Below are 25978 nucleotides of genomic sequence, written 5' to 3' on the forward strand. Positions count from 1 at the left end.
GCAGCCGCAGTGCCTCGGTTCTCCAGGCAATTCCTCTGGCCTCCCCCACAGGCACATGTGCAGCCACTGGGCTGGAACAGGCAAGCACCAGCCCGGAAAGCTGAGCAGTTTGGGGCAGTGACTTGTGCGACCTCTGACTGCAATGTCTTCCCCATGTCCTCATAGACTCATCCCTTGGCAAGCAATCACCACGAAAATAATAATAATAATAATAAAGTTCTTTTAAAAGCTTTTATTAAAGATCCAAGAAAAAAAAAAAAAAGAGAGAGAGAGAGGAAAAAAAATCTTTTAAAGTATTTGAAATGTAAAGCAGGGCTTTCATTTTAACAGCATCTCTTATTCCTTTTGTCTTTTTCTATAGAGAGGTTTCACAAGAAAATACACAGTTTGACAGACGTTCAGATGATATTAAAGAAGGCATCATCTGATTGTGTGGGAAAAGAAACAGTTTAATTGAGCCGGGCTAGCGCTGTTTGACCCCGACCTGCTGCTTTGTAGAAGCAAGCAGACGAAGGCAGGTGGTCATGCAAAGACCGATGGTGCTGCGCTGCAGCTGCAACCTCTGCCAGAGGCACAAACCCAGCACAGCCCTCCCCACACTCCCCAAACTCAGTTGGGGCTGGGTGCTCCAGGATGCTTCCCGCTGCTCTCCTTTTGCCCACAGGTCTGCAGAACACCCCCTGCCTGTGGTGCTGGGCCAGTTCCCACTGCCCACCAGCAGCTTGTGTTCCCAGTGGATATCCCTCCTCTGGCTCCAAGGGGTGTCCCCACGGTGTCCCATGGTTGCAGCAGAGTTTTTCACATTTTTCCAAGGGGGGGAGGTACTTCCAGCTTCCCCACTGAAGCCTGCAGCAGCACGAACCCTTGTCCCCTCCACAGCCATGGTTCTGCAGAAGGCCTGCCACCAGGCCCAGGTCAGGGTGCTGCGGTGCGCTGGGATGTGTCCCTTGAGAAGGGCAGACAGGGGCAGGGGCTGGCAGTGCTTCCCCAGGTCTGAGCTGATGTCCAGCATGCAGGAAGATCACCAACCACTGAGCAACATGGCGCAGTTGTCTGCTGAAGTCAGATACAGAAATACAGACACGTGAGGTTGCAAAAGGGCTGTGATGCTTTGCAGAAAAAGTAGCACAAGAGGAGGGCAGCAGCAGGCACGTGGAGTGGGCTCTGCCAGCTGGACCCCCCTACTCCGTGCTCAGAAATCAGCTGTTGTCACATCCAGCGCTGGGCACAGCTACGCTGCTGACACAGGCAGTGAGGTTACACGGCTCACGAGGCTCAGATTGCAATGGGCCTGGGAAACGGACAAAGAGACAGGTGACTACAGATTTTGTCAGCCCCTTCCCAAAGATTTCCCGGTCTGCTGGATGCTGCTTTCCCCACGAACCACCTAAGGCATTTTCCAAAGAACTGCAGGGGAACTTGTCCCTGCCTCCAGCCATCTCTAGGAGAAGCCAGTCGGCAGGGACGGGGATTGCTGAGCATCTCTGACCGCCTGCAGCCACCTCCCTGCTGGTGGCAGGGGAGACACGTCCCCATGCAGCAGTGCCTAAGTGTGCCCATGGGAGGGCAGGGACATGGGAGCTGGAGGTGCACAAACAAGCACCAAGAAGTGTTATTGCTTTTCTAACAAGAAGCAATAGATTAAAAAGCTAGTTAAAAATTCATCCAAGAGAGGCAGAGTTTCCCAAGCATATCAGAGTTAATATTTATAAAGGGGATTGTTGCTCAGTCTCAATTATCCTAAAAGCTGGGTACAACTGATGCATTGAAGAAACCACGAATATAGGCATGTCAAGGGAAAACCATTCCCTGTGACCACTAACAAAATGCAATCAGATCTGCAACATGTGGAGCCAATTGATTTTCAACAAGTTATACAATGTAAACAAATGATTGATTCTTGGGCTCCTTTTATTTCTGAGCAAGCAGTCAGAAATCTCTCTGACTACTTTAAGCAGGTAAAGCTGGTGGTAAACAAGGACTACAGAGGGGCAGCATGCAGTCCTTCCATCAACCTGCAAGCAGCAGGAGCTTTGATTTTATTTTTTTTTTCCCAGCCCCTTAAGCAGCCACTAAATAATCAACAATTCCTCAAGTAAGCAACTCCCTGCTCATATGAAACCTTTCTGTTGCCAGTGGTCATGTCAGACCAGATTCTGCCTTCGGTCAGAGTCAGGAGGTTTTTATTGCTTTTGCATTTTGTCTGTTCTGATGTCTCCAGCCTTCCTCTGATTTACACGAGACAGATGAGACAGGAATATCTCAAAGAGCTTTATCACTTCTCTCTGTCAGCGGCTGCTGCTAAGTCAACAGTGCGGTGGTGTGTGTCTGGACCGGAGAGCACAGAGGTTGCTCAAATCGTTCTCCGCTCCCGGTGAAACCAATAAGCCATACTCCACTGCCTCGCCTCGGCTCCCCAGCCGTGCCCCGTGGTTATGTCAAATTAAATCTCACCCCCTCACCAGCAGCCTTCCAATACTGAAGCAAAGCCTCTGCCCCCCAGGGAGGGCACGGGGGGGGCACAGGCCTGGCAGGAGGCTGTGGGGAGCTGCAGGGGGCTGCAGCTGCCGGCCCAGTGGAGCCACGGCCCACAGAGCGCTGCCCATCGTCTGCCTGCAGCCACCTCCCTCCAGCACGGCTGCAGGGGTCCGAGCCCACCGGCGCTTCTGCCCGTGGGAGCTGTTTGCGTGGAAGTGAATGTGCTCTTCTGGGGGCGAGGAGGTTTCTCGCACCCTGTCCAGGTGAGTGCACACCTCTGCCTCAGCCACCCCTTCGTGCCACGGCATGCCTGCCTAACACAAGAACTGCGCTCTTGGCACGGGCTGGTCTGGGACAGGCACCACTGAACCGCTGCCCATCGCACCCAGGGGCACCCAAGCGTCTCACCTGACACTGCTCTGTGCAACGCCTCTGGTTTTGCTCAAGAGACTCATTGTCACAAAGGTACCTGGAGACAATGAGGACTGCTCCATCCTTCTCATGTAGTGCTGCACACCTCTTACAAACTGGAAACAGCCACGTGTTGCACCTCATATTTTATTTACCCATCACTCTACTTCTCCTTTCTTCCCCTTACTTACACTTACCCATCCCCACCGGCCCAGCAGCAGAGGGGTGTTTCAGCGACAGGCACCAATGCCCGGGCAGAGCACTCCCCACATGCAGCCTGCTCGGCTGCTGCTCTCCCGCCCTTTGGGGCACCTGCCTGCTGCACTGTTGAGATTATGGACTAAATATCAGAGAAAAAATTGTATTTACATAAACTGTGGTAATTATTGCAACAATAGCAATAAAAATACATCTCCAGAGTGCCATGAGCTGCATGTTCACACTCATTTGGGATGGGACCAACCACTGCTGGTGGCCTCTGCAAAGGGACTGCTGTGACTCAGGCTGCCAGCTTGGGGAGGGGAGGGGAGGCAAGGCGAGATGAGACGAGGTGAGGCGAGGCTTATTCCTGCCCTGTCCAAGAAAATCAGGGCCCACTCCCTGACCAGTAGAGATACTCAAGCAGCTATAGGTGACTCTTGCCATCAAGCAGGAGCTAGAGTGGTGTTTTTCTCATTCCATAGTGCTCCGTGCTGGGTTTCTGTTTTCCAAGAGCCTCACTCTGCTCTGCCCTTGTTCTCACTGGTGCTCTCGCAGAGCTGCAGCCGCCCAGCACCCCGACCAGGCTGAGGACTCCCAGCTCTGCTCTGGGCTGCCCAGCTGGGGCGTGCAGTCCCCCAGGAGCCAGCCCCCAGCTCCTGGCACAGCCCAACCACCCAGCCCGTCAAGCCCCTGGAGAGCGCATCCTCCCCAGGAAAACAGCCTCCTGTCTCCAGGGGTCTCAGCGTGGGGCACTTCTGGAACGAGCAGCTCCAGAGCTGCAGGGCGCTGTAAACAGCCAAGAGCCCGAGCCAGAGCCTGCCCGCCTGCCGCCGCCCCCGGCAGTGTTTACGGTGGCACATATGCTGTGCAGTGGGTTTGTAGTGCCTGCGGCGTGTCGCACTGTTGTCAGGCTCAATGCCCGTTCTTGGTGCCAAAGTCTGGCACAATTCCTTGCAAGTGGGCACAAATTCATCCTAAAACACAAACAAAGGAGGAGGTAGCGCAGTCATCGCTTGTGTGGGCACCGAGAGATTCCTGCATAGGGAGGGACTTCACCAGGGCCAGGAGAATTTCTGTTTAAAATTAAAATGGTCTTTTTAAAGCAGATTAAAACTCATTATGAAAGCAACCATGAACAGCTGTGATCTCACAGCAAAGATTTTCCTGGCTCTTACAGAAATTGCCCTGTTCACTTTATAATACCAGAATAATTCTACCTCTTTATTTCGAGCTTGCACAATATTTATATTTTATATAATTTTGACAGATCTCAACTGCGAATTGCAAGCTGTTTTTTTTCTGTATATGTATTAATTGCATGTGTGTCCGGTGCTAACCCTTATTGCCATGTAATTTGTACAACGTAATTAACCATATACAAACCATAACACATTGCATTTGGAAGAGTTACATCTAGTTAATTTAATTGACTAATAACATGTTTTCATTTAGCAGCACGTACTGTATTTCCAGTGATTGAATTAATGTCATGTTAACGGCTGCCTTTTGCAACAACATTTGGCATAAATTGCATTAAAAATTGATGTTCGTACAAATGTATTTTGAATACAGCTCAGCATGTGGTCTGGGAAAACACTCCTGTTGTTTATTAAATCAGCTCAGTTCACAAGTGTACTCAGAGGAGCATCGCTGCTGCCCTGCACCCTTTGCTGGCAGGTCTGGAGGAGCCACAGCTGCGTTTCTCCTGCCCCTGCCCCAGCCCCAGCCCGCCTCCTGATGCCTCCCCTAGCTGCAGGACCAAAGACTTTTCACACTAGCTGGCTTGCACTGCCCGAGGTTACAGCTTCCCTGCATGGGCTCCTGAAACGGGTTTTAAAAGGATTTTGTGTTGAGAGGGAGTGCAGCAGGAAAGCTCCGGGCGCCCACTGGGAAAGAGGCAGACCTGGAGACACAATTAGCTGTGTCCCTCTGTAAACCCCACACCGCTGTGACTGTCTAGCCTGCCCGCCTTCCTCCCTCAGCATCCACGAGAGCAGAATGAAAACATGCTCTGCAGCTGCCTCCTTCCCCTCTGTCTTGATTCGCACGTGGTCCCAAGGGCAGCGATCGATGCTGTCACTGCAGCCAGGCGCCTGGCACTCACTCTCACCTAATGCTGGAAACAAAACGGGCTGCACAGAACGGGCCTCCTGCTGCCCAGCCTGTGATTTTGAGAGGCAAGAGGAAACCAAGCATCTGCAAGCCTCAGCCTGCAGCCAGAGCCATGGGCCAGCTGCATTTGAGTCTCCTGTCACCACCAAGGTGCAAGAGCCCAAAGCTTTCTCTTATGCTGAGGGTGGCTTCAGAAGTTGTTGCACCATGGACAGCAGGTGGAGAGCGCAATTAGAGGGAAGGCTTGGAAGATCAGATCTGTTGCGCTTAAGTTAAACCTCCAGCAGGGGCTGCAGTGTCTTTGCAGGCTGGCTTGCTTAGTTTACACATCTATCATCAGTTTCTAGCTTTAATTTAAGCCAAAAGCAAAAATATGGAAATACAGGGACAGAGGAGGTGTTAGTGGCATCACAGAGCAGCCCAGACCACAGCCTTCTGGAGCCCGCCGGGAGGGAGCACTGCCCAGCAGGCAGGGGGATGAGCCCACCACAGCATCGCCCAGGCACCCAGCAGGAGCAGGGGAGAGCAGTGCCCTGCTGGGGGGGCGCAGCCACCCCCAACACCCTCATGTGTCCTGTGCTGGATGAGCAGCCCTAGAGCCTCAGCCCCAGCATGTCATGGAGGGGCAGAGCCTGCACCGTGCTCGGCTGCCCCCCCACAGGCACCGCCTGGCAGGGCTCTGGGCAGACAACTCCTGTGCACATTTCAAATGCACTTAAATAAATAACCAGCTCCTCGGGCTGGAGCCGGGGCTGCACAGAGGACAGAAAGCCACAGCTCCTGGAGCTGCCTGGGCTCCCTGTCAGTGCTGGGGGCTCCGCACGAGTTTGGAGGTGCACACGAGGGCTCTGCTGGGCAGCACAGGGACTACGGCTGCAGGTGGCTCCCAGCTCTTGTGCACACACAGGTGGTTGCATGCAGTCATGCACGTACAGGCACGAACACGCAGGCACGCACATGCTTTTTTCCTCACAGTGGTTCAGAAGTCTTTTTTCTTTGTGGTGAATAAATAACAAGAGCTGGGTTTTGATTATGCATGGCAAAGATGCTGCTTTGAGAGCTGCCTGTGATCCCAAGGAGCCTGCTCGTTCTGCCTCTGTTGTACATCAGTACTAGTGAGGAAAAAAAATGGCTTATGAAATTCAAGGTGCAGAGCAGAGACTGTCAAGGCAAATGGTGAGCCCACACTGACTTTTTCCGTTTTGTGCTTAAATCCATGCAGGACACCCTGTGCTTTCTTATTTATGGGCTGTGTCTTCCGTAATTCCTTTGCACAGGTCCTTTCTCAGAGAACATGCCGGACAGGGAATGGCAGGAGAGGGGGCACGAATACAAAGCCAGGGACCATTTCAGATACACCGTCTCTGGGCATCTCTCTGTCCTTCCCTCTCCCCTCTGTACTGAACCATTCGCAATGCACAAATCTGAAATGTAAGCGCAGAAGTACCCTGCTGGTGCAACCTTCTCCTTAGGTCGTTACCTGTTACTTATTACTCCTGCCTTGCGTGGGCAGAGCCTGTTTGCAAGTGGCAGCATTAGTGCCACAGCACATGTGCCACTGTGACAGACGGACAAGGAGAGCCCTTCCTCTTTCCCAGGAGCAGCAGCCTCCTTCTCCCTTTGTCTGGTGCTGCCACCCCATGCTGGGTGATAATGGGTGTTCATGCATCTCAGCATGTTCTTTCTTCACTGATCATCACTGTGCATTCATCAACAGATGTGGGCATAATTACATCAGCCCAGCAAAGAGGATAATGTCAACAGCTGGGAGCCTGGCCAAGGGAAAGGGCTGCCCCGAGCATCTTAAGAGTCAGAGAAGGGACCCTGAATCAGAGCTAATAAGTTTCTTGCCTTTACTGTGCTGCCAAAGGACAAGAAACAAGCCCTTGGGATGACAATCAGGAGATTCCAGAGGAACCCAGCAAGCTCAAGGGGTGAGCATCCAGGAGCACCATTCTGAAGTGCCCTGACCTTGAGGTCTGCAACTGCCTCCAGATGGAGCCTCTCCACCTTCTGCTTAGACAAATCCCATGTTCCTGATTTTATTTCAGCTGTGGCATGTTCCTCTCCCGAGTACCTTTCCAAGTGCAGTCCTTTTGACCAAGTCTCATAGCACTTTGGAAGCACTGGCTCTACATATGTCACGTTTGTCACTTTTTAGGTACGGGAACAGATGAGCTATGTCCTTTGTCGCTTCAGCAATATACAACTCCATCTTTAAGAAATAATATAGAAGAAACAATTAAGAAACACTTCTTGCAAAGCCTTGATGTTTCTGGATTCAGTAGCAAAAGCACTACCTGCTTGCCTAGATCATGTTTATAAGGACCGCAGCTCCACTATTGATTATGATTTTTTAACAATTTGAAATCAATTAAAGTGATTAAAGCAAAATCAATTAAAGCTCTGTGGGAAGACCTGCACATATTTAGGAGATAATGCAGAACACTTCTCACATGGCCAAAGCAAATCACCTTCCCATGGAAGATGGATCTGAGTTTGAATAACAAAGCAAACACACCAGGATGTCAGGGTTCATCTCACAGCTAAGCTCAGAGCTGGTGGCTGAAATTCACAGATCAGCACATCACACTTCCACTGAACAATTCAGGAATCTCTGCAAGATGCAGCCACTGGCCAGCAGCCCTGAAAGTGTAAAATTTTCTTAATTTAAAGCAACAGCTAAAATGAGATTTATTTGAGAGAACTTTATCTAACTTCAGAGTGAGTGAACTAAACACCTAAAGGTCACTTTTTAAAATGGGTTCAAATAGAGTAAGTAGTGTAGAACCCATGAATGGCATTTTTATTTTAAAGGAGCACCTCTTGTTTCCTTTCAGATCTATGAACAAATGTAGTGCTCCTAAACAGAGCCTAAAAGCACTAGATATAAGCACGCCAGGCAACATGCAAGATTCCCAGCAGCTCCGCTGAGGCACCCACGTCCCAGGGGGCAGCCGCACCAGCCAGGTCACCTCTGTGCTCTCCTGCTGCCTCTTCCCTCTGCCTGCCCTGATGCAGAAAAAAATGAATGTCTCTTCTCTCTCTAAAATGGGTGTTTTACTCTAGTGAATAAAACAATTCTATAGAAAATTGTAGAACTTTCCTACAGGGAAAACCTGCAATGGCATGTTCTTACCCCCCCTTTGGAACAGAGCAGACCCCAACATACAGCAGGACAAGGCAAGCTGCTGCCTCCTGTGCCGCCTGGGCCAGCCGGTGGGAGTACCTGCAAGAGCACTACTCTGCCCAGGGAGCCGGGAGGATTTTGACCAGGCACACAGTCCGGTGATGTGCAGGAGCTCCTCCCCAGCCCCTGGGCACAGGGAAGGGGGAACGCAGAGAGCTCAGTGGGCATTCACTAAATCCAACAGAAAATTTTCCCCTGATTCCCCTCAATAGATCCCAAATCACAATTTTATTAGCTCTATACCCAGTGGTGCATTCTGTTCCTGCTGGGAAAGAGGGGCAAGGGAAAAAAAGACGGGAAAATTGTTAGTTGTAGTGGCATTTGTCTGGGAGCCTGGAAAAACAGGAAGACAATGCACAGTACCTTTATGCTGATGACAGCCTTATATCTTGCTTACTCATAGACATTTTCTATGCCTTCACAAAAACATATCTTCACCATCCATGTAAGCACCATTCACGTGTTGCAGCAAAATCTGAGGGGCTGTAAAAGACACAAGTGGCTTGTGAACTGGGAACATTTCACAGTTCTGTGGGGAAGAAAGTTCCCCTTCTTTGGCTTGCTATGTTCTTTGCAGGTTAGACAGGCCTAATTTTCCATCTTTCATCCAGTCGTTGCTTATTAGCTCCATGGGTGAATGTTCCTGCACACAATTTGTACTATGGCAAGGGGAGGTACAGGAGTTTGGTTAATACTACCAACTTCACCAGCTTTAATCTCATGGCAACCACGACCTATGGGAGAGTATCAGACAACTGCCTCTAGTGCATGTTCAGCTCAGCACAGCCGAACTGCTCATGCTGCTGTAACAGTTTGCACACAGTGTGGGAAGGAGCACTGTCCTACAGATTACATTTGAATCATCAGAGACGTGGTGTGAAAGGCAATGCCAACGCACAAGGCAAACAGCACAGCAGAGAGCAGCTTTTGCCCCAGTGGGCACAACTGCTGGAAAGCACACCTCGGGCAAAGGGGGAACCAGGGAATCAGCAGTCAGCAAGGAGGCAGGGTGTGGGCTCATGCCACTAGCCAAGAACACTGCTTCTGAGGAGTTCTTGGCACAGTGCAGAGCCAACCTCTGCAGATTTCAAAGGCAAATCAGCAATTCTAGATCCATCTGAGATTCAGCACAAACAGGATTGACAGCCCCAACTCGCTGGAATGTGCCTTGCTTGTCCCCAGCGTGTCATTGCAATCAGCATCCCAACTGAAATCTCTGGGAAACAAAAGCGTATCCAGAGAAAGACTTAAATCACAGAACCATACAGCAATTAAAAGTCATGTTCATAACAGAGTCATTTGTGCCGATTCTCATATTCTTTACATTGGAGCAGCACGTAATAACCATTTCAATTAAATTACGCTTCTCCAAGGTGCATTAACCGCTTTTATCCATCCGATTAATTGGACCCCTCTCTACTGCATTGAACAGAATTACATCACTCCAGAGGGAAAGCAGACAGTTAATAAAAAGTGTTGTTGTGGTACTAATGCAGGAACACTTTGCTATCAAGCACGTACACTCACACGCACGTTTATTACGAATTGTCTACTCTAGCACAGATGCATGGCTTTACCTACACACATGTAGTTAAGCACACCTAGCAGGCAAACACATATCCATTCTTGGAAAGGATGAATTGCTGTAGGCTTGCATGTTTTGCAGCATCAACATCTCCAGAAGAAGTCCTTCAAGTCCAGTGCTATCACCCAATTTTCTTTGCTTCCTGGGACTTTAGTCCCTTGCCCCGCAACTCCCAGGCAGCTCTGCACAGGGCAACAAAGCCCTTGCGCTGCCTGGAGCCAACAAACGGGCATCCCATCACACACCCCAAGCACTGCTGCCTTTGTGTGGCTGGATGTCTTGTCCCTGTGCTCTGCTAATTACCACTGTGTGACAGGGCAACTTGCCAGTTGCCTGGACGTCACACCAGTGGGCTCTGATCCTGCTGCTTCCCTTCCTCCTCGGGTACAGAGCCTGGCAGTTCTGCTGAAAGCAAAGGCTTCAGTGAAGGAAATTGCACAGGGCCCAATTTGTGCAGAAAGAGCTGACCTGCTGCCATGACCTGGGGGTGAGATTTTATTTACTTGAGAGGGATGAATGCTTCCATGCAAATTCTTCAGGCACTCAGTTCTTCAGATTCTTCTCGACAAGAAATGAAGAGTGATGCTTCCCATGCAGCAAAGGAGACATCGGTGATGAGCAGCAGCAGCAGAAGGGCAGCGTATATGTAAAATATGGTGAAAGGGACATCTCAATGTGTGCATGGTGGTCACAGTGCATTTGCAGTCAGCACACAGACACGACGGCTGCTGTGCATGGGATCGAGCCCCAAGGTACGTTCCCAACAACAGCTAAGAAAAGATCTTAAAAAAAATGTGCTTGCTGGCTCTGGGGCTTTATGAATAGGATTCTCATGGTTCAATGAGCCCTGCCACTTTGTCATGATTCCAGTTTCTCTATGGGAGCAGCTACCTTGACACCTCTTGGGAATTAAATTATCTTTTGATGTGAGACTGCATACAGGAGAGCTGCCAAATGCACCTAGATGAGTATAGCCCACATGAACTCCGGGGAGTTGAGCTAGAATATGATAAGACTAGGTAGGCACTGGAACCTTACCCTCTTCCCCAAACCAGACATATATTGAAAGGAGCAGGAATGGAAGAGAGAGAGATGTGCCAAAGAGGGAAAGGTCTTTTGCAGGATCCTGCCTGATCATCCTTGGGTCTGTGCTGGAGGGAAGGAGCTGGGATGGCAGAGAGGCACACATGTTTGTATTTCTAAATGCGAGCATCCATGTTGTAAGGAAGGGCAGCTATCTCATTCATTCTCTCCCCAGGCACAGATAATATAGCCTCAGGAGCATGCAGTTATCAAAATGTTATAAATTGTTACCTTTTAAATAGTGTGGTAATTTGCTAGTCCATTACAGGAGGAGTTCTAGGATACAAGGAGCACGCTATGAAAAATTATGCCTTCTGAGTCACTGCTGACCTCTGCAGCTGAGGTGCTCTCGGAACTGCTCCATTATGTCAGAGTACCCTGAGCAATTAGCCATCCGTCAGAGCTCATCAATGTGTCATGGTGCTACAGAAGACACCGCACATTCCTGACAGTTCCCTTACTGGAAGCATTAGCTGCATAGGTGCCATTTGCAATCATGTCGGTGTAACCTGCTGCCACCAGCAGAATGCTCCCAGCAGGGAAAACCTCAGTTACTCTCTGTAGCCACCTCTCCTTCTGTAATTAAGGTATTTTCATAGACCTCACAAGCAAACTAACCCAGTTAATTTTAGTCCAGTGGTTCCAATTTAAGAATTCTGCAAAATTAGAAATAAATAAAATCCTTTTTTTTTTTTTTTTACAATCACTGCCTTTTTTTTTTTTCCTGATAGTGCTGCTGCTGAGCACTGTCCCTGCATAAGCCCACTGCTTGCTCTGGCATGGCAGCACTGATGCTTCCCAATAGGACCCATTCCTTTGTGGACAGAGTGGAGAGAGCCACGCTGCCTGTCTGGCACCTTCCTGACAGACGTTCAGGTCTCTTCTTTTCATGACAGTCCTCCAGCTCTATTACAAAGAGTCTCGTTATTTCTGAGATTCCCAAATCCTGCTTTATCTGTGTCAAGTCTTTCTGTATGGCCTGAATGGTCATACAAAGCCTCCACACGTTTCACAGACCACCCCGTTTTGTGCCATCAAAGGTTGTTTCTTGTAACTATGCCTCCAGGCAAGTTCCTCATAATGGTGAGATACGGCCAGCAAGGCTGTTTATCAGCCCACTATTTTCTCGCAGCTTGGGGAAGGAGGTAGCTCCAGGTCTATTCAGCTCACAACAGCAGAATTACATGTTACGTTGTTTTTGTGCAAAGCAAAGGAATATTTCTCCTAACCCATGTTTTAATTTCTGCACGTAAATCCCTCCAAACTGAAACCTCTCGTTTACTTTATGAGCTTAGATATTTCCTTGTGAGTCACAGGTGAAATCCATGTCCTGGCATCCACATAAAAGCAAATGCAGAAAGAACGTGTCCCAGCTATATAAGGTATCATCCCTGGAGACAAATCTGTCTTTGCTGGGGAGGAAATCCTCAAGGCTCACACGCACCAGCTATGAATTTCTCTCAAAATACATACATTTAAGGACACAAATAAACATGTAAATACATGACGTGCTATTACTTTCTGGTCAGGAAGCAACAGACAACTTACAGTTCCTAAAAAACTTGCACCCAACTTCCTTGCAAGCCACTTATTAAATACACATACAACATCCAGCACCTGGGGAAGAGTTAGCACCCTAGAAACATGCACTGTGCACTATGATAACATCACACACAAAACACGCATGCTGATGCCACTCTGATCTAGCAAACCACTGCAGAATGACAACGCTTGGGAAGCTACCACTGTAATGCAGGAGCTGCTGGGCCAGGAGGTGAAAAGAGGAGCGCTGGCGTGGATGGCAGAGCCTCGCCTCGGGGCCAACAACTACTCCCTGTCCTCTGGGAGCACCCAGAGCTGCCTGCTGTCTGTCCAGGAAAAGTATCCCAAGGTCTCAGCCATAGGGTGACTGGTGCAGTGCTTGTTGGCGTGGGACAGCGTGAAGCAGAGGGCAGGTCTTCCTTAGTTTGTTTCCTCCACATACATATTTCTCAGAGGAAACACTATCAGGGAGCTCTGTGGGATCGTGAATATGAATTGCTTTGACCTCACTTAGTCTGATATGGTGGAGTATTAAATCTCTATTTTTCAAGCATTAAGCCTGTGTAATAGAAGGATGCTGCGAGCAATTTGCAATAAGATGAAGGGATATTACTGTCCTGGGAGACAGACAATCCAACCACATCCACAAATTGATAACAGAGATAGTGGCTTAGGTTCATCCTAGCTATTAATTAAGGGCATGTTTTATGTGGAAGACAATACCAGTTTACACAGGCAGGTACTGCTTGTCTTCCCTTCCCTGTTGCGAGCAGCATTCCTGGGCCTGGACCGCAGCCAGGTGGGTCAGCTTATCTTGCTGAACCTCAGTTCACGCACTTACACCTGGATCTCTGACAGGCAAAATTAATTTCTCAAGCCTTTAGCACAGCAGCATCAGAGCTGCTGTTCTGCCTGCTCGTGAGCAGCCGGTGCTGCTAGAAGCAGCTGCAGCAGGGCGCAGCGTGCAAGCCCTCCTTCCAGGGACATTCAAAGACTTGGCCAGACCAAAGAGTTACCAACTGTGTTGAGAGCTAACATGTCTCTAGCCGCTAATGAGCAGCTAACCATGTCCTGAGCTCTTCCTTTGCCCTCAGAACTTGCTGCCTCATTATCTGGCTGATCCCCATCTCTGAGGAAAGAAACCCAAAACCAGATTTCATTCTTTTTTACCTCTGTATTTCTCATCTTTGCTGCTCATATCATCCTGCTCAGTCAAGAGACAGGATCCGTCTCCCACCCAATGCCCTCAGCAGGCTTTCACTTTCCTTCCCCTGCACTGAGCGCAGTGGGACTCTCACAGCATCTCACATCCATTACTCGTGCTGATTACAGGGCCACTAACGTGTGCCCTAATTACCAGCAGAATATTATCCTCTTATAACCTTTTGCTCCTCTCCCTAGAACTTAGCAGCAAGCCCGCAACAAGCCCTGAAAGCTGATCCCTGCACTGGCTTGCAAGACCCCCTGCTGCTGCTCCTGCCTGACTTGAGAGAACGCCCCACAGGCTGCACTCAGGGCAAGGCCAGGCCAGCATAAAGGCACACCCGCCTCGGGGAGCCCGTGGCCACTGGCAGCATGCTGCAAGGCGAAGCACAGCAGAGGGCAAGAGCCAAGTCAGGCGTGAGGCAGCTCCCCGGAGCAAGGACAGCAACCAGCACCCTCCGGAGATAGCCAAATGGATGGAGCCGAAGCTTGCTGAAAGCCCACCGAGCTCCAGCAGGAACATCGTGTCACACTGCTCCTCTGGAGAGTGGCTGCCCTGCTGGCGGCTGCCCAAGACGTTCTATAGAGCTAAATAACGCAGGTCAGCAGTGGAAATAAGTATATAATGCTGGTGGAAATAGTGCAAAAGTCCTGTGTAATGAATCAGTTAAAGCATCTCTTCTCGCAGACAGACAGCCCTTGGGAAGAACTGAGTCAGAGATACATCGGTAGGGTAGGTTAGGAAGGCAGAAGAGCCATATTATTCCCAGATGCAATTAAAAAATGGAGAATTGATGTGGTAGCGAAGACAGGAAGACTGCTCCATACCACAGGCTCCTGCTGACTGCTGCCCATCCCTAACACTCTGTGTTAGGGCCCACATGAAGGCCATGCACACACACTTCTGGAAAACCATGTTCAAAGACATGGTGAGCTTCCAGATGGAAAGCGCGAGCCCTTACAGAAAGCAAAAATTTACAAAACAAAGGGAGGGAAAGGAAAAGTTGGAAGTCAGGCCGTCAAGAATGAAAGGAGCATCCCTTGGTGTCAGTGAGCATGTGTCCACAGCCTGCAGACCACATCTGGCTGCAGCCTCACACCTCTATCTGCCCGCCTCTGAAGCCAAAACTCATCCTGGGTTGGCAGTGGTCATCAGCCCAGCAAGCAAGGAAACCTCCGTGCTTCTGCATGCTGTACAACTGTGCCACATTCTAGCCTGCTCTTTGAAGTCAAGATCTCTACTGTATCCTGGCATATTGTGGATTACGAGATTTCAGTCTGCCTGCTGCAGCTCAGCTGTATGTCTGATCTTGGGTGAGGAATTTCTCTTTATACCAAACTGTCTATTCAAGTCATAAAAATAGGCTTTTTTTCCTTCTGTAAGTGCAACACTTTTCATATTTTTACTTCCAGCTGTCTAGATAGTATTTCACTTTTTTCATTTCTAGTGCTCGCTCTCAGTTATTTAATGTGAGTTTCTAGGGCATGGTGCCCTTAGCAGACATCAGAGCAATATAACACAAGAAATCAGATATATGCTGTTCCAGGAGAAAGCAGGAACAAAAAGACAAACTAGGCTCTTAATACATATGGTGCTTTTGATTCATGGAATATAGAAAATTGTATTTGATTATATCTGTAATGGATCCTCGTAACTTTAGATTAGGGTTATGCTGATGGCCCAACTAATGGACAGTTTATTGCAGGAATAGATTTCATCCCATCATATTTTTTTCCTGATATCAATTACTTTGAAAGTTTAAATGTCTCATTTCTCTGGATGTTTATTGCTCAATTTTCTTTTCTAAAAAAAAAAAAAAGAAAAAAAACCTACACACACAATGCCCCTGGTGTTCCTCTGCTAAGTTGCAAGGATGCAAGGAACTGGTTTGCCTGCTCCTGAAATCCAGAAGCATACTGTCACCTACCAGGTGCACAGGTCAAAGTAAGATCCATATTTGTGGCTTACAGCTATTGAAGTCATCCCAGCATGTAAGCCATGAGGTAATAGAGTCAAAGTTCTCTTAGCAGACAAGTGGATGCTATTGGAAAAGAAAAAAAAAAAAACAATAATAAAAAGCTCATTAAATTAATCTGTCTAAGACAGAAAAAGAACTTGCATGATTGCTGCCTGTGAGATAAACAGCAAATCTGATGATAAAAGAGGTTGGAAGCAAAGACGGTTTGGCAGAAAGCATTTCGTTTTCAGTTAACTTGTATTAGTAAAGCCCTGAAGAATAGAATCATTAAATTATTACTCTCTGAAGCAGTGCAGAAGGGCCTTGAAGGAAATGCTGTCATGTCAGTAAAGAGTTTAGGAGTCTGTGGAGGTACCAGAGATGTTCCTTATTGATTTGAGGGCTAGGGGCAGAGGGCAGAGAGGTTGGTGGATTTTTCACTTTGACTGGCTCTAACCATGTCTGAAACTCTCTAGGGAAAAAAAAAAAAAATTGCAGGGAAAAATGCCACCTTTGTCCTACTTTAAATACCAGCCAAACTGCTTGACACCAATGATTTCAGAATGATCTCTGCTATGTACTTTGCAGAAGTAGAAGTATGTTCTGCCTCGCTCCAGAACTGATCACTGTGAGCCAACGGGTGGCATGATGTCGATTTCCCTGAGGAGCAACGGTCCCCAATCAAGAAAAGACACAGAGCTGTTTGAGGGCATTCGTCAAGGCCACGGGCTGACACGTGTCAGTGAGGAACAGCGGGTACACATCTCGAGGAGAATCTTTTTTTTTTTTTTTAAACCTTCAGCTAAATACTTCGATTTGGCCAATGTGCCCAGAGGAGAGAACCCAGGGGCTCCTCAGCCCTGAGGCTTTTTACTGTCACAGCCCTGAAATCTTGGAGAAGAGACAAACCTGATGACAGAGTTGTATGAGAGCTCCATCAAAGTGGGCAAGGCTGCTGTGCCCAGAGGAACAGACTTTCCTTAGCAGACCAAATCCCCCAGGTGCCTGCTGCTTTGCAGGCACATCCCCGGCCGTGTCATCCCATCTCCATTAGCTGCCAGATGCTCAAGGCCACTGCGGTGCCCGGCTCCCTGCTCACATGGCCCAGCACCGTGAAGGCAGGCTGTGGCTCTGCAGAGAAGCCCAGGAGTCTCCCATGGTCTGAGAGCGCTGCTGCAAGCCAAGGGTCCATGCCAAGCACCCCTCTCCTGAAGACCTCAGACTGCCTGTGGATGAGACTAAAAGACTCTTCCAGGGATTAGGGATGCCCTTGGGTCAGCATGTGCATTAAGACAAAGCCCACATGCCTGGAAGGCCTCCAGGCTGGCAGAAGACCTGGAGTCCGTGCTGTGCAGAGACAAAAGGGCATGCAAGGTCCCCTCGTGATGAAGGTGGCACACTGAAGCAAGACACTCCGCACTGCAGTCCCTGCACGGGACCACACCAGCCACAGGGGCTTCAGCAAGGGCAGAGGAGGGGGGACATGCCTGGTGCAGCGCCTTGCGCTGCCAGGAAGAGCAGCAGGCCCCTTGCACGGGCAGAAACTCCTGCACCCAGGAATGCAGGAATCCTCACCTTCTGCTCAAGCACACTCATTCACATACAGGACGCATGGTATTGCTGCTCCAAGAAGAGAACTAGATCCACTTATTTTTTTCATTAAAATGCAAATTAATTTAATAAAAAGTAGAATTGTAAATTAATGAAGCACTTAAAAATTCTACATAATACAAGGCTAATACTTACTCTGTAGAATTTCCTCCAGTTAATATCACCACTAACTCTCCCGAGTGGGACCAGCCTGGCAGCTCCGCCGATCTAAATGGGTCTCTTTGATTGGTGATGGGATCAGAGCTCGCCGAACGGGCACGCTGCCTTCTTGCTGCTTCCCAATTACCGGGGGCAGTGGGGAAGCCTGCCTCCTCTGCAGGAAGCTCATCCTGCGAGCATGTGCCTGCCCCCCCACACACACACACCCGCCCGACGCACTCAGGAGCAGGGACATTTTCTCTCCCCTTAAAAGAGGAGCGAAGGGTCCCAGCGGGTGCTGCACCCCCTGCCGCCCTGCTCCGAGCTCCGGGGGCGGGCTGCCCTCCCCCGGCCCCCAGGCACCGGCTCCGTTGTAGCCTTGGGACCCGTTGGAACCAGAGACTGAGGATCGACTCCCCCCCCCCCAGTACAAAGCGCTAGATTCAGGCACTGGCTCCACGGCAAAATGTGCAGCACGCGAGCTGCGGGGCTCTACTGAAGGGCTGGTGGCCAGCCCCACCTCGCTGCTGTCAGGCTCACACACACACACCAGCCAACACAGACCTCCCCCAGGGAGCGACGGGATTCACGGCAGCCCCTCAGCATCACCGTCCTTCTTCTGTAGGGTGGGAGCAGGGTGAGAGGAAAAAGTGCCTTGGGTAAGGTCTGGTATTGTCCCAGGCTGCCTTCAGGGCAAGTCTGACTCAAGGAGATGAACCATTCCCCTGAAGGGACGGGTGCAAGGCTTGTTTTCTGCACTTTCCCTTTTTAATACTTCAATGGAAACACTGTAGAAAATTTATCCTTAAAATAAAGTAGAGCAAGAGAAGCATGCTCAGAAAAGGCCAGCCAAAGCAAGTAAGGAATGTCCAGTGGGATGAATTCCTCCTGGTCCATATCTGAGCTGATCGCCTTCTGCTTTTTATAGTAAATGGAGAGTAAAGGCAATTTTGAAGCCATTCAGTTCACCTTAAGGTAAGCAACTAAAGTAGGTCAGGTAAACCACGCCACAAGATCACCCTTCTCTCTCTGCTAGCTATAAAGAGAGCCCAGGCAGACAGCTTCATGGGGACGTTGCACTGGTACATGCCCAGAGTTAGGGGACACGAATCCTGACCTGTCTGGATGGGACCCCGTGCACCCCATGCAAGGCACCACAGCTCACTCAGCACAGAGCCCCAGGTGGCATGTGCCACACTGCAGGCTGTCACGGGCCAGCCCTGGTGGCCAGCAGGACCTCCCTGCCACGCCAGGACCTGCCAGGCTCCTCTGCTTCTGGCCAGCCAGCAGGGCCCGCGAAGGCTTGATGGTGTTAATCACCTGCCACACTCATTTACTGCCATGTGTACACCACTGCCAGGAACATTATCCCTTAAATAAAACTCACCCACCCTATTATTGTAATGTCAACTCTGAACCTCTCAGATAAGCCCTGCAGACAATTTATAATTACACAGAAGTAGCTCTTGTACATTGCACCAAGGGGCCATCAGGAGAGGATTTAGGTCTTTCACAGAGCCAGCATTTGACAGGTCTTTTTGCTGTTATTTCATCTTGACAGCTCCTTGCCACCCAGCTCCTCCTGTGGCTCCACACTCATGCTTTGTTGTGTGATCTCAGGTGAAAAGAGCACGTAATGGGCAATAATTGTGGGTGATTACTGTTTACTTGTTAACTTTGCTTGGCAGAGCAGCTGTGATGGATGCAGGGACTAGAATATTCTCTTTATCCCCTGTAGCACTTAGAGTGAACTGGTGCTTAATTCAAAGGCTGAAATCTATAAAAAAGAAGACGAAACCCATCATTAAATTTCTCTTAGTGGCTATGTGCATAATTCATCCAAACACCATCAAATATAAATGGCCTTGTGTCAGGATGAGCAGTACAGGCACAGCAAATCCAACCTGCTCTAGGAGACAGAAACTGTGAAGATGCCTCTTACCACATTAATGAGATCATGCACCAAAGCACGTCCAAGGAGCATCCTAAGCAGGACACGATGATAGGATCGAGCCACCTGCGAGCAGCCCCTGCTCCCCAGGCATACCTGGCCCTGTCCTTGCTGACCAGCCCCCAGACCTCTTGCTAGTGCTGGGCATAACTGACTAGAGAGGTCTGGAGATTTATTGGTCTGGGTCTTCTGTCAAACAAACAAACAAGCACATTACTTTTAAAACCTGATCAATATTTACAAACAGCAGGCAAAATGAGTCATACAGATGGCATATTAGCAGACATGGTGTTAATGGGAAGCTGGGCAATGCCTTCCCCATGCCACAGCAGGGACCAGAGCAGTGGTCAGCCCCCACAGCCAGCTGCCCTGCTGGTGCACCAGGCTGGGCCACGGTCCCCCTGCCAGTAGCCAGCGCAGAGCTCGGTCAGTGCAGAGCTGCCTCCAGCACTGTGAGGGACATGAGGAGCCCAAGTGAGCACTGCAGTCCCTCATTCGCTTATGGCCTCGACTTGTTTGGCAAAGCTGTTTGCTTGCAGTGGTACACCACTGTCTTTTTTTCCCCCCACCATTTAAAAACATTTGTATAGATTATGATATCTAAATTGTTTATTGTTTCATGGTAGTGTCTGAACTTTGACTGGGAGCTGGATGACCCCAATTTCACAAGCAGCAGTCATATACTGGTAAACAATCCTTGTTTCGCACAAGCAGATGTTAATCTACAGTGGTTTAGCAAAGGTTTGCAACAAGTTTTCTAGAAAGTTGAGTTTTTTCAATTATTTGAAAAACACCAAGTTATTTAATAAATCACAGCAAGTTGTTTTGCAAAAGTATCCTTTGAACCATTAGATATTATTGTGAATGCCAATTTTTCTTCCCACCTTATGGCAGGATAAAGATACCCCACTCAATTTTCATCAAAAGCACATGAAAGCAATCAAAGCTCCTGTAGTTTCTATGGAAATAAGGGATGCAAATTGGGATTGCGTGGTGCCTTTTTTCTTGAATTTATCCATAAAAATGCAAATACTCTTCAACAGATACTGAAATATTTGCCTTGTTCTAAGGGAAGCAAAATACACAGATGAGACTCTTTTGTCCACTGGCTCTCCTGGCAAAGAGATTTGACAGCTCTTGGAGCAGGAGCCTATCGAAGCTGAACAAGCCCTGTCAGAGCATGAAAACAGTGGCAGAACTGGCTCATGCCATGTGTGTACCTGGCCTCAAAGGGCTGCAGCTTGCTCCTCACAGGTCCCCCAGCCACCAGTATTAACAAACAGGTTCTCCCCTGCCCTTTCCCACAATGCCGACTCCTCGACCCACAGGTATCTTGTGGCTCCCTGCCCAAAACGCAAGGTCATCCCAGCCCTTCTGCTGCTGAGCTAGAAGAGCAACATTATCTCTTTGGTGTGGAAAACAGACAAGCCAGAGGAACAGCACAAACAAATCACATTTGTGATGCATCTGCTTTACTTTCTTGCCAGACATTTCAGAGAAGAGAACACAATGGAGGATATCCTGCTCCTGTGCACAGCCACATCCTATCCTGCAGCAGGGACTGATCAAGACTGTACAGCAAGGGCGTTGATTAATTCCCTTCCAAACTGAGGGATACAGAATAGTTAATGCTAGCAAAGGCCTTTGGGTTATTCCCCTAAGTGCTCCCTTGCTCTCTCCTCTTACTCTGTAAGCTTTATTGTGTGCTTCGTACAGCACTTACTGATAAATAATCAAACAGTTCTGGGAAATGCTGATCCATCTCTGGGTCTCTCACTCTGCAGTGAGGTCCAGGTGCCCAAGTGCATTGCTGCCATGTGGAGACCTCACAGGAAGATGGGGCTTGTCCCTGGGGCATATCCTCTGCTTGAGGACTTAAGGAAATTTAAAAGGTCTAGGAATGGCATTTGGTGTCTCTGTGCCAGAATTAATGACAAACCCTGGAACTTCAACTACTAAAACTGCAAGAGTGAACTAGAGAATGCTTCATCTTCACGATTGTAAACTTGCAATTAATTAATCGTGCTGCCACTATACACACAACAGCTAGATCAAAGAACTGAACAGAGATCAAAACGATTAGTAGATCTCTTTACTTACAGTTGAAAGGACCAATTAGATACAGCAAAGACATAGCCTGGCTTAGCTGCTTCTCTTAACAGCTCTGGAAGAGAAAAGCCATTCAATAAACTGTGGAAAAAAATAAAGATTGTTTACAGTACAGACAGAAGTCATGATGGTCTGTCTGCTGACTTTTCCTTTCCAAGGGTGCAAAACATCTAAATGATGAGATTGCCTGTGTAGTTTTAGGAGGCTGTTAGGTCTGCAGAACAGGTCCCGAGAGCTGCCTGGCGTTTCCTAAGGTAGAGATAGTTCTGGATTTTTTGAAACATAATAGCTTTCACACCTGCTAGTACATTATTAAGCACCTGTACCAGCTGCTCAGCACAGATTTAGCCACTCCCTGCAATGTTTCCTAGAATTCTTGTGAAAGTACGTTCCAGCTACACCAAATGTGATTCCCAAGTACCTCCACAGCAGGACTGTGTCATGCTCTCTGGGGACGCTCTCCCTTCCCTGAGCAGGGAGAAGAGATCAGTGAGGGACACTGTGGATTTTTATTTTTGTTTAAGTTTTTAGTCTTGGAATGCTAACTTTGAGAAAGATGCTGTAGTGTATCCAGACATACAAGCTTACCAGAAGAATTGCTAAGCGATTCCTGACATATATCAAGTGTGATGCCACATTCGTGACCACAAACAGTCACCCTGGACTGCAGCACCAGTCTGTATCATTGCAGGGTTACAACTGTGGGCTCCAGGCTGGGACCGCTCACTACCACAAGCCTGGAGGGTGCCCACTTTGCCAAAGCCTTCTCCAGGAGCCCCTCACAAGCCCCACACACAAACCAAGCACAGAAGACAGCTGTTGACATGCCTTAGAAAGGAGGGGCTTTACTGGACTTCACTGCTGGCAGGAGAGAAGGGACCAGGAACAGAGGCAAGACCGAGGAGGCGATGTCTCCTGAACAGTGAGCATGATTACTGTTTACTTGTTCCCGCTGCCAGCCCCACCACCAGCTGATTCCCACTCTCCCATGAGACGATTTTAAAGGTCTGCAGGGAGGCACAGCAGCGCTGGGGCTAGGCAGTGACTGCTGTATGCGTACTTGGTGTCCTTGCTGAAGATAGACTTCAGCACTGAGCTTTGTCTCCATTGTGGTGTTTGTCACATTGTTTAATTTCTCTTTTTAATTGACTCAGACATTGTTTAATTTCTCTGTTTAATTGGCTCAGACAGAGAGGCTGCAGGCAATGTCATCCTCAAATCATCTCTGAGAAACATCACAGGCATGTGACATTACTGGTCATAGGCAGCAAGGTGCTGCAGCACCCCTAAAGGTCCACCCCCAGCTGGTAACAAGGAGGTAGTAACAGAGCAGGTATAAATCAGAGATGTTTGCAGGACAAAGGCTATTAACAAGGTGCCATCCTAGCTTGTATAGGAGTTGCTTTCATTTAACATATACACCGACAAGTGAGACAGCAGGTAGGATGAAAATTCAGCAAAGCACACAGCTGACAACAGTATTTACATCATTCAAATGAGATGTGCCTAAAGGGAGCTTCCGAGGCACCTCACCACGTGAGCTGGAGGCAGGTAAAGATGGTGAGCAACAAAATCATGCCACATACATGCAGTCTTAAGAGTAGCCATTGCAGGGTATATTAAGGCACATGATCTTTACGGTTTGAGACAGATTCAATACATACCTGAAAAAATATTCAATAAACGTTCATTTGTATTTTCCTATGTCTTGCATCTGGCATGCCCCATACTTTCCCAGTCACATGTATTACACAAACAGATTTTTACCTCTCTGGGTCCAACAGGTACAGTACAACGGCTATTTCCATGGATCGGGTTTGACAGACTGAGGTGCTTGAGAAAGTTATTTTCCACGCTCATTTCTTTTGGTGGGTGCCAGACTGGACTGGAACAAATAGAGGTGAAAAATTGTAAGCTTAAACTTTCCCTGGAGAGCTACAAGTGTTTGGAGATCTGCAGCACTGCTCACTGAAAAGATTTTTAATAGCTTTGACCTTTGTGTGTTCTGTGCAGTATCCTTTTGTCAAAAAAGTATACATGGAAGAATCCTGGAAAAGAGCTCAAGATAATACCAATGTTCTGCAGATTTTGTAGAGAATTACAGAATGTTCCTTCATGTTTCTGTGATATTGTTCCAAAATTTAGACTACTAGCATCAGCTGCCGCAAGCATATAACGGTTTATAAACAGGAAGGGCAAGTAATTGCTGGTCAGGAGGCAATATAAATATTTGTTATTGCAGATGAGTTATAAATAAATTATTTGAAATGATGAAATAAATCAGACAATTCATTTGACAAATATGTATTTGATCAGCTCTGTCTGAATCACTTTGGCCAGCCAGGCACCCTGTAACGAGAGCTCCTTAAATACATGGAATTTATGGAAAAAAATATCACTTCACCTCAAGACATGCAAGCAGATAGAGAAGTGGCCAGATCATCAATTAGCAGGCTTCTGAGCTCCAGAAGAAGGTTCCTAGTGCAAAGGCAGCCCCAGCCCGGGACGCAGGAGGATGAGCAGAAGCAGCCCTGTATGAGTAGAGGTCTCCTGCCTGCAGGGGACACAGCTGCCTGCTACAGCACCCATAAATCTGGCAGAGATGCTACACCCCCTGCACTGGTATTTCCCTGGAAGGGGCACTTATGAGCAGACCAGAGATTTCAGCAAGTTCAGGGACTATGGCTACTTGGGTGTTTAGGTGTCATGATTTTCAAAGTATGCCAGGCAAACCCGATCAGTTTTTCTCCCCCCACAAAGATACACAAAAATGAGTGTGTCAGTCTAATAGCTCTGTACATTGTGTCTCATCTGTATTCAGCACATCACTAAAATGTGAAGAAAATAGCCCCTGAAAAATAAAACTATGGGAGATAGGAGGAAACGAGAACTGTGAAAAAAAGCAAACAGCTCTCTGCCTGTATTTGACTTCCCAGTGTCTCTGTCACTCCCACACCCTCTGAGCTGCTGTGTACAGCTCTTAGCTGTTTTGGACTCATGAATGTTCAGAAACATTAGTGTAATCTGCTCTGAGATGTGCACATATTATCCATACTGAAATGTAAAATAGGCAAGAAACAGCATCTTTTTGGTGATTTTTTTTCCTTTGCACGTTTTAGCTCAGAACAATCTAATATCTATCTATATAGTGCTTGCCTCCAATAGCTTAAATGCCAGTTTTTTACTGTTTTTACAATCTGGTCTCAAGGGATATCAAGGGCACAATACCCCTCTTAACAATGAAGAATCACAGAGCTTTGGCTTTACCTGATGGAGGAATGAGAACCATCATCCAAGACAGCTGAAAGTAAAGCCATACCTACTGTTCCCCCACAACAGCAGGTTAGAGCAAGAACATGACAGTAAGGATGGGATGCTACTAAGCAACTCGTGAAGTTTTGATCTGTCAGCAAACAAGCTGGAAGTTTCTCCATCAAAAAGCCCATCTGCTTAACCAAAATGGCTGGAAGATTTGTAAATGTCCAGGAGAAGGAAAATTTTGGCCACAGCAAAAGGGGCAACCTGTTGTCAGAGTATTAGATGTTGGTGGCCATCCAACTATCCATCTTGCAAGACCCTACACATGACAGCAGCGGGTAGGTTAGGCACCACCAATGTAAGACAGCAGTGCTGTTAGCTTCTGGGATTATTAGAACAAAATAAGTGTTCTCCACAGGCTCCTGCACTGGGGTGAAGCGCGTTCCCACAGGGCCATGGCCCCCTGGCACTGGGCTCTCTGCACAGGCAGGGACCAGCCCACAGCAGCCACACCAACAGAGCAGGAACATTAGTGGGCAGGGGGTTGGGAACATGGCCACAGCTGCTCCACCAGCACTGCTTGGTAATGCTTCATATCTCTGGCATCATCAGGAGAAATGTTAGCTCTGTGAGCTCTTCCTGGGGAGGGAGGCTTGTGAGGAAGTGAGGATCCCTTGATAAGAAAAGATGTTAGCGCCTCAAGTGTATGTTTTAGGAAGAAGCTCCCGCAGAAATCAAGTGTAATTTTTGTACAGTCTCTAAATCCCCAGCCTCCTCCAGCTGGTGCCAATAAAACCTGGGTATTCAGTCTGCACCAGAAGGTTCTGGCACCTGCCCCCAGGACAGGAGGATCACCCCAAGCCAGGAGGAGGAACTGGCAGGTTGAACTTCTCATATCCAACAATTTCATGGTTTGATTTTTATCAAGGAGTTTTAGTGTCACAAAGCAGCAACAGTCCTACCAGGAGGAGTGGTCCCTGTGGTTCATTTGTCAGGGATGTGGGTGGTGGGTGTGCTGGCAAGTGACAGCTGATCCTTGTGCTGGTGAGGAGCCGCACTGGACCTGTCCATCAGAGGGACCCTCCAAGGCCAGCACCACCCTCGCCACAGGGGGTGCGCCAAAGGCCAGGCTGAGCACTGCTGTGAGG

At 48.4% G+C, this 25978-nt stretch overlaps 1 protein-coding gene across 1 annotated transcript; it reads right to left on the reverse strand.

Annotated features, from left to right (window-relative positions):
• Positions 1 to 227: 227 nt before the first annotated feature.
• On the reverse strand, positions 228 to 23380 carry LOC137864989 (uncharacterized). Its single transcript, XM_068699650.1, has 3 exons — positions 23340 to 23380; positions 17510 to 17890; positions 228 to 1056 (listed from the first exon to the last, which is right to left on the reverse strand). The coding sequence occupies exons 1-3, from the start codon at positions 23378 to 23380 to the stop codon at positions 450 to 452; spliced, it is 1029 nt and encodes a 342-aa protein (XP_068555751.1). The 3' UTR covers positions 228 to 449.
• Between the last annotated feature and the right edge of the window lie 2598 nt (positions 23381 to 25978).

This window comes from Anas acuta, chromosome 15, assembly GCF_963932015.1.
Source record: "Anas acuta chromosome 15, bAnaAcu1.1, whole genome shotgun sequence".
Taxonomy (NCBI): domain Eukaryota; kingdom Metazoa; phylum Chordata; class Aves; order Anseriformes; family Anatidae; genus Anas; species Anas acuta.

Excerpts from the sequence above, each read along its gene's own strand:
- LOC137864989 (XM_068699650.1), bottom strand. The coding sequence starts at position 23,380 with ATGGAAATAGCCGTTGTACTGTACCTGTTGGACCCAGAGAG. Across the intron at positions 17,891-23,339 it reads TACCTGTTGGACCCAGAGAG|GCTACAACGGAGCCGGTGCC; the intron begins GTAAAAATCTGT and ends ACGGGTCCCAAG. Across the intron at positions 1,057-17,509 it reads ACTGGAGGAAATTCTACAGA|CAGACAACTGCGCCATGTTG; the intron begins GTAAGTATTAGC and ends ATCTGACTTCAG.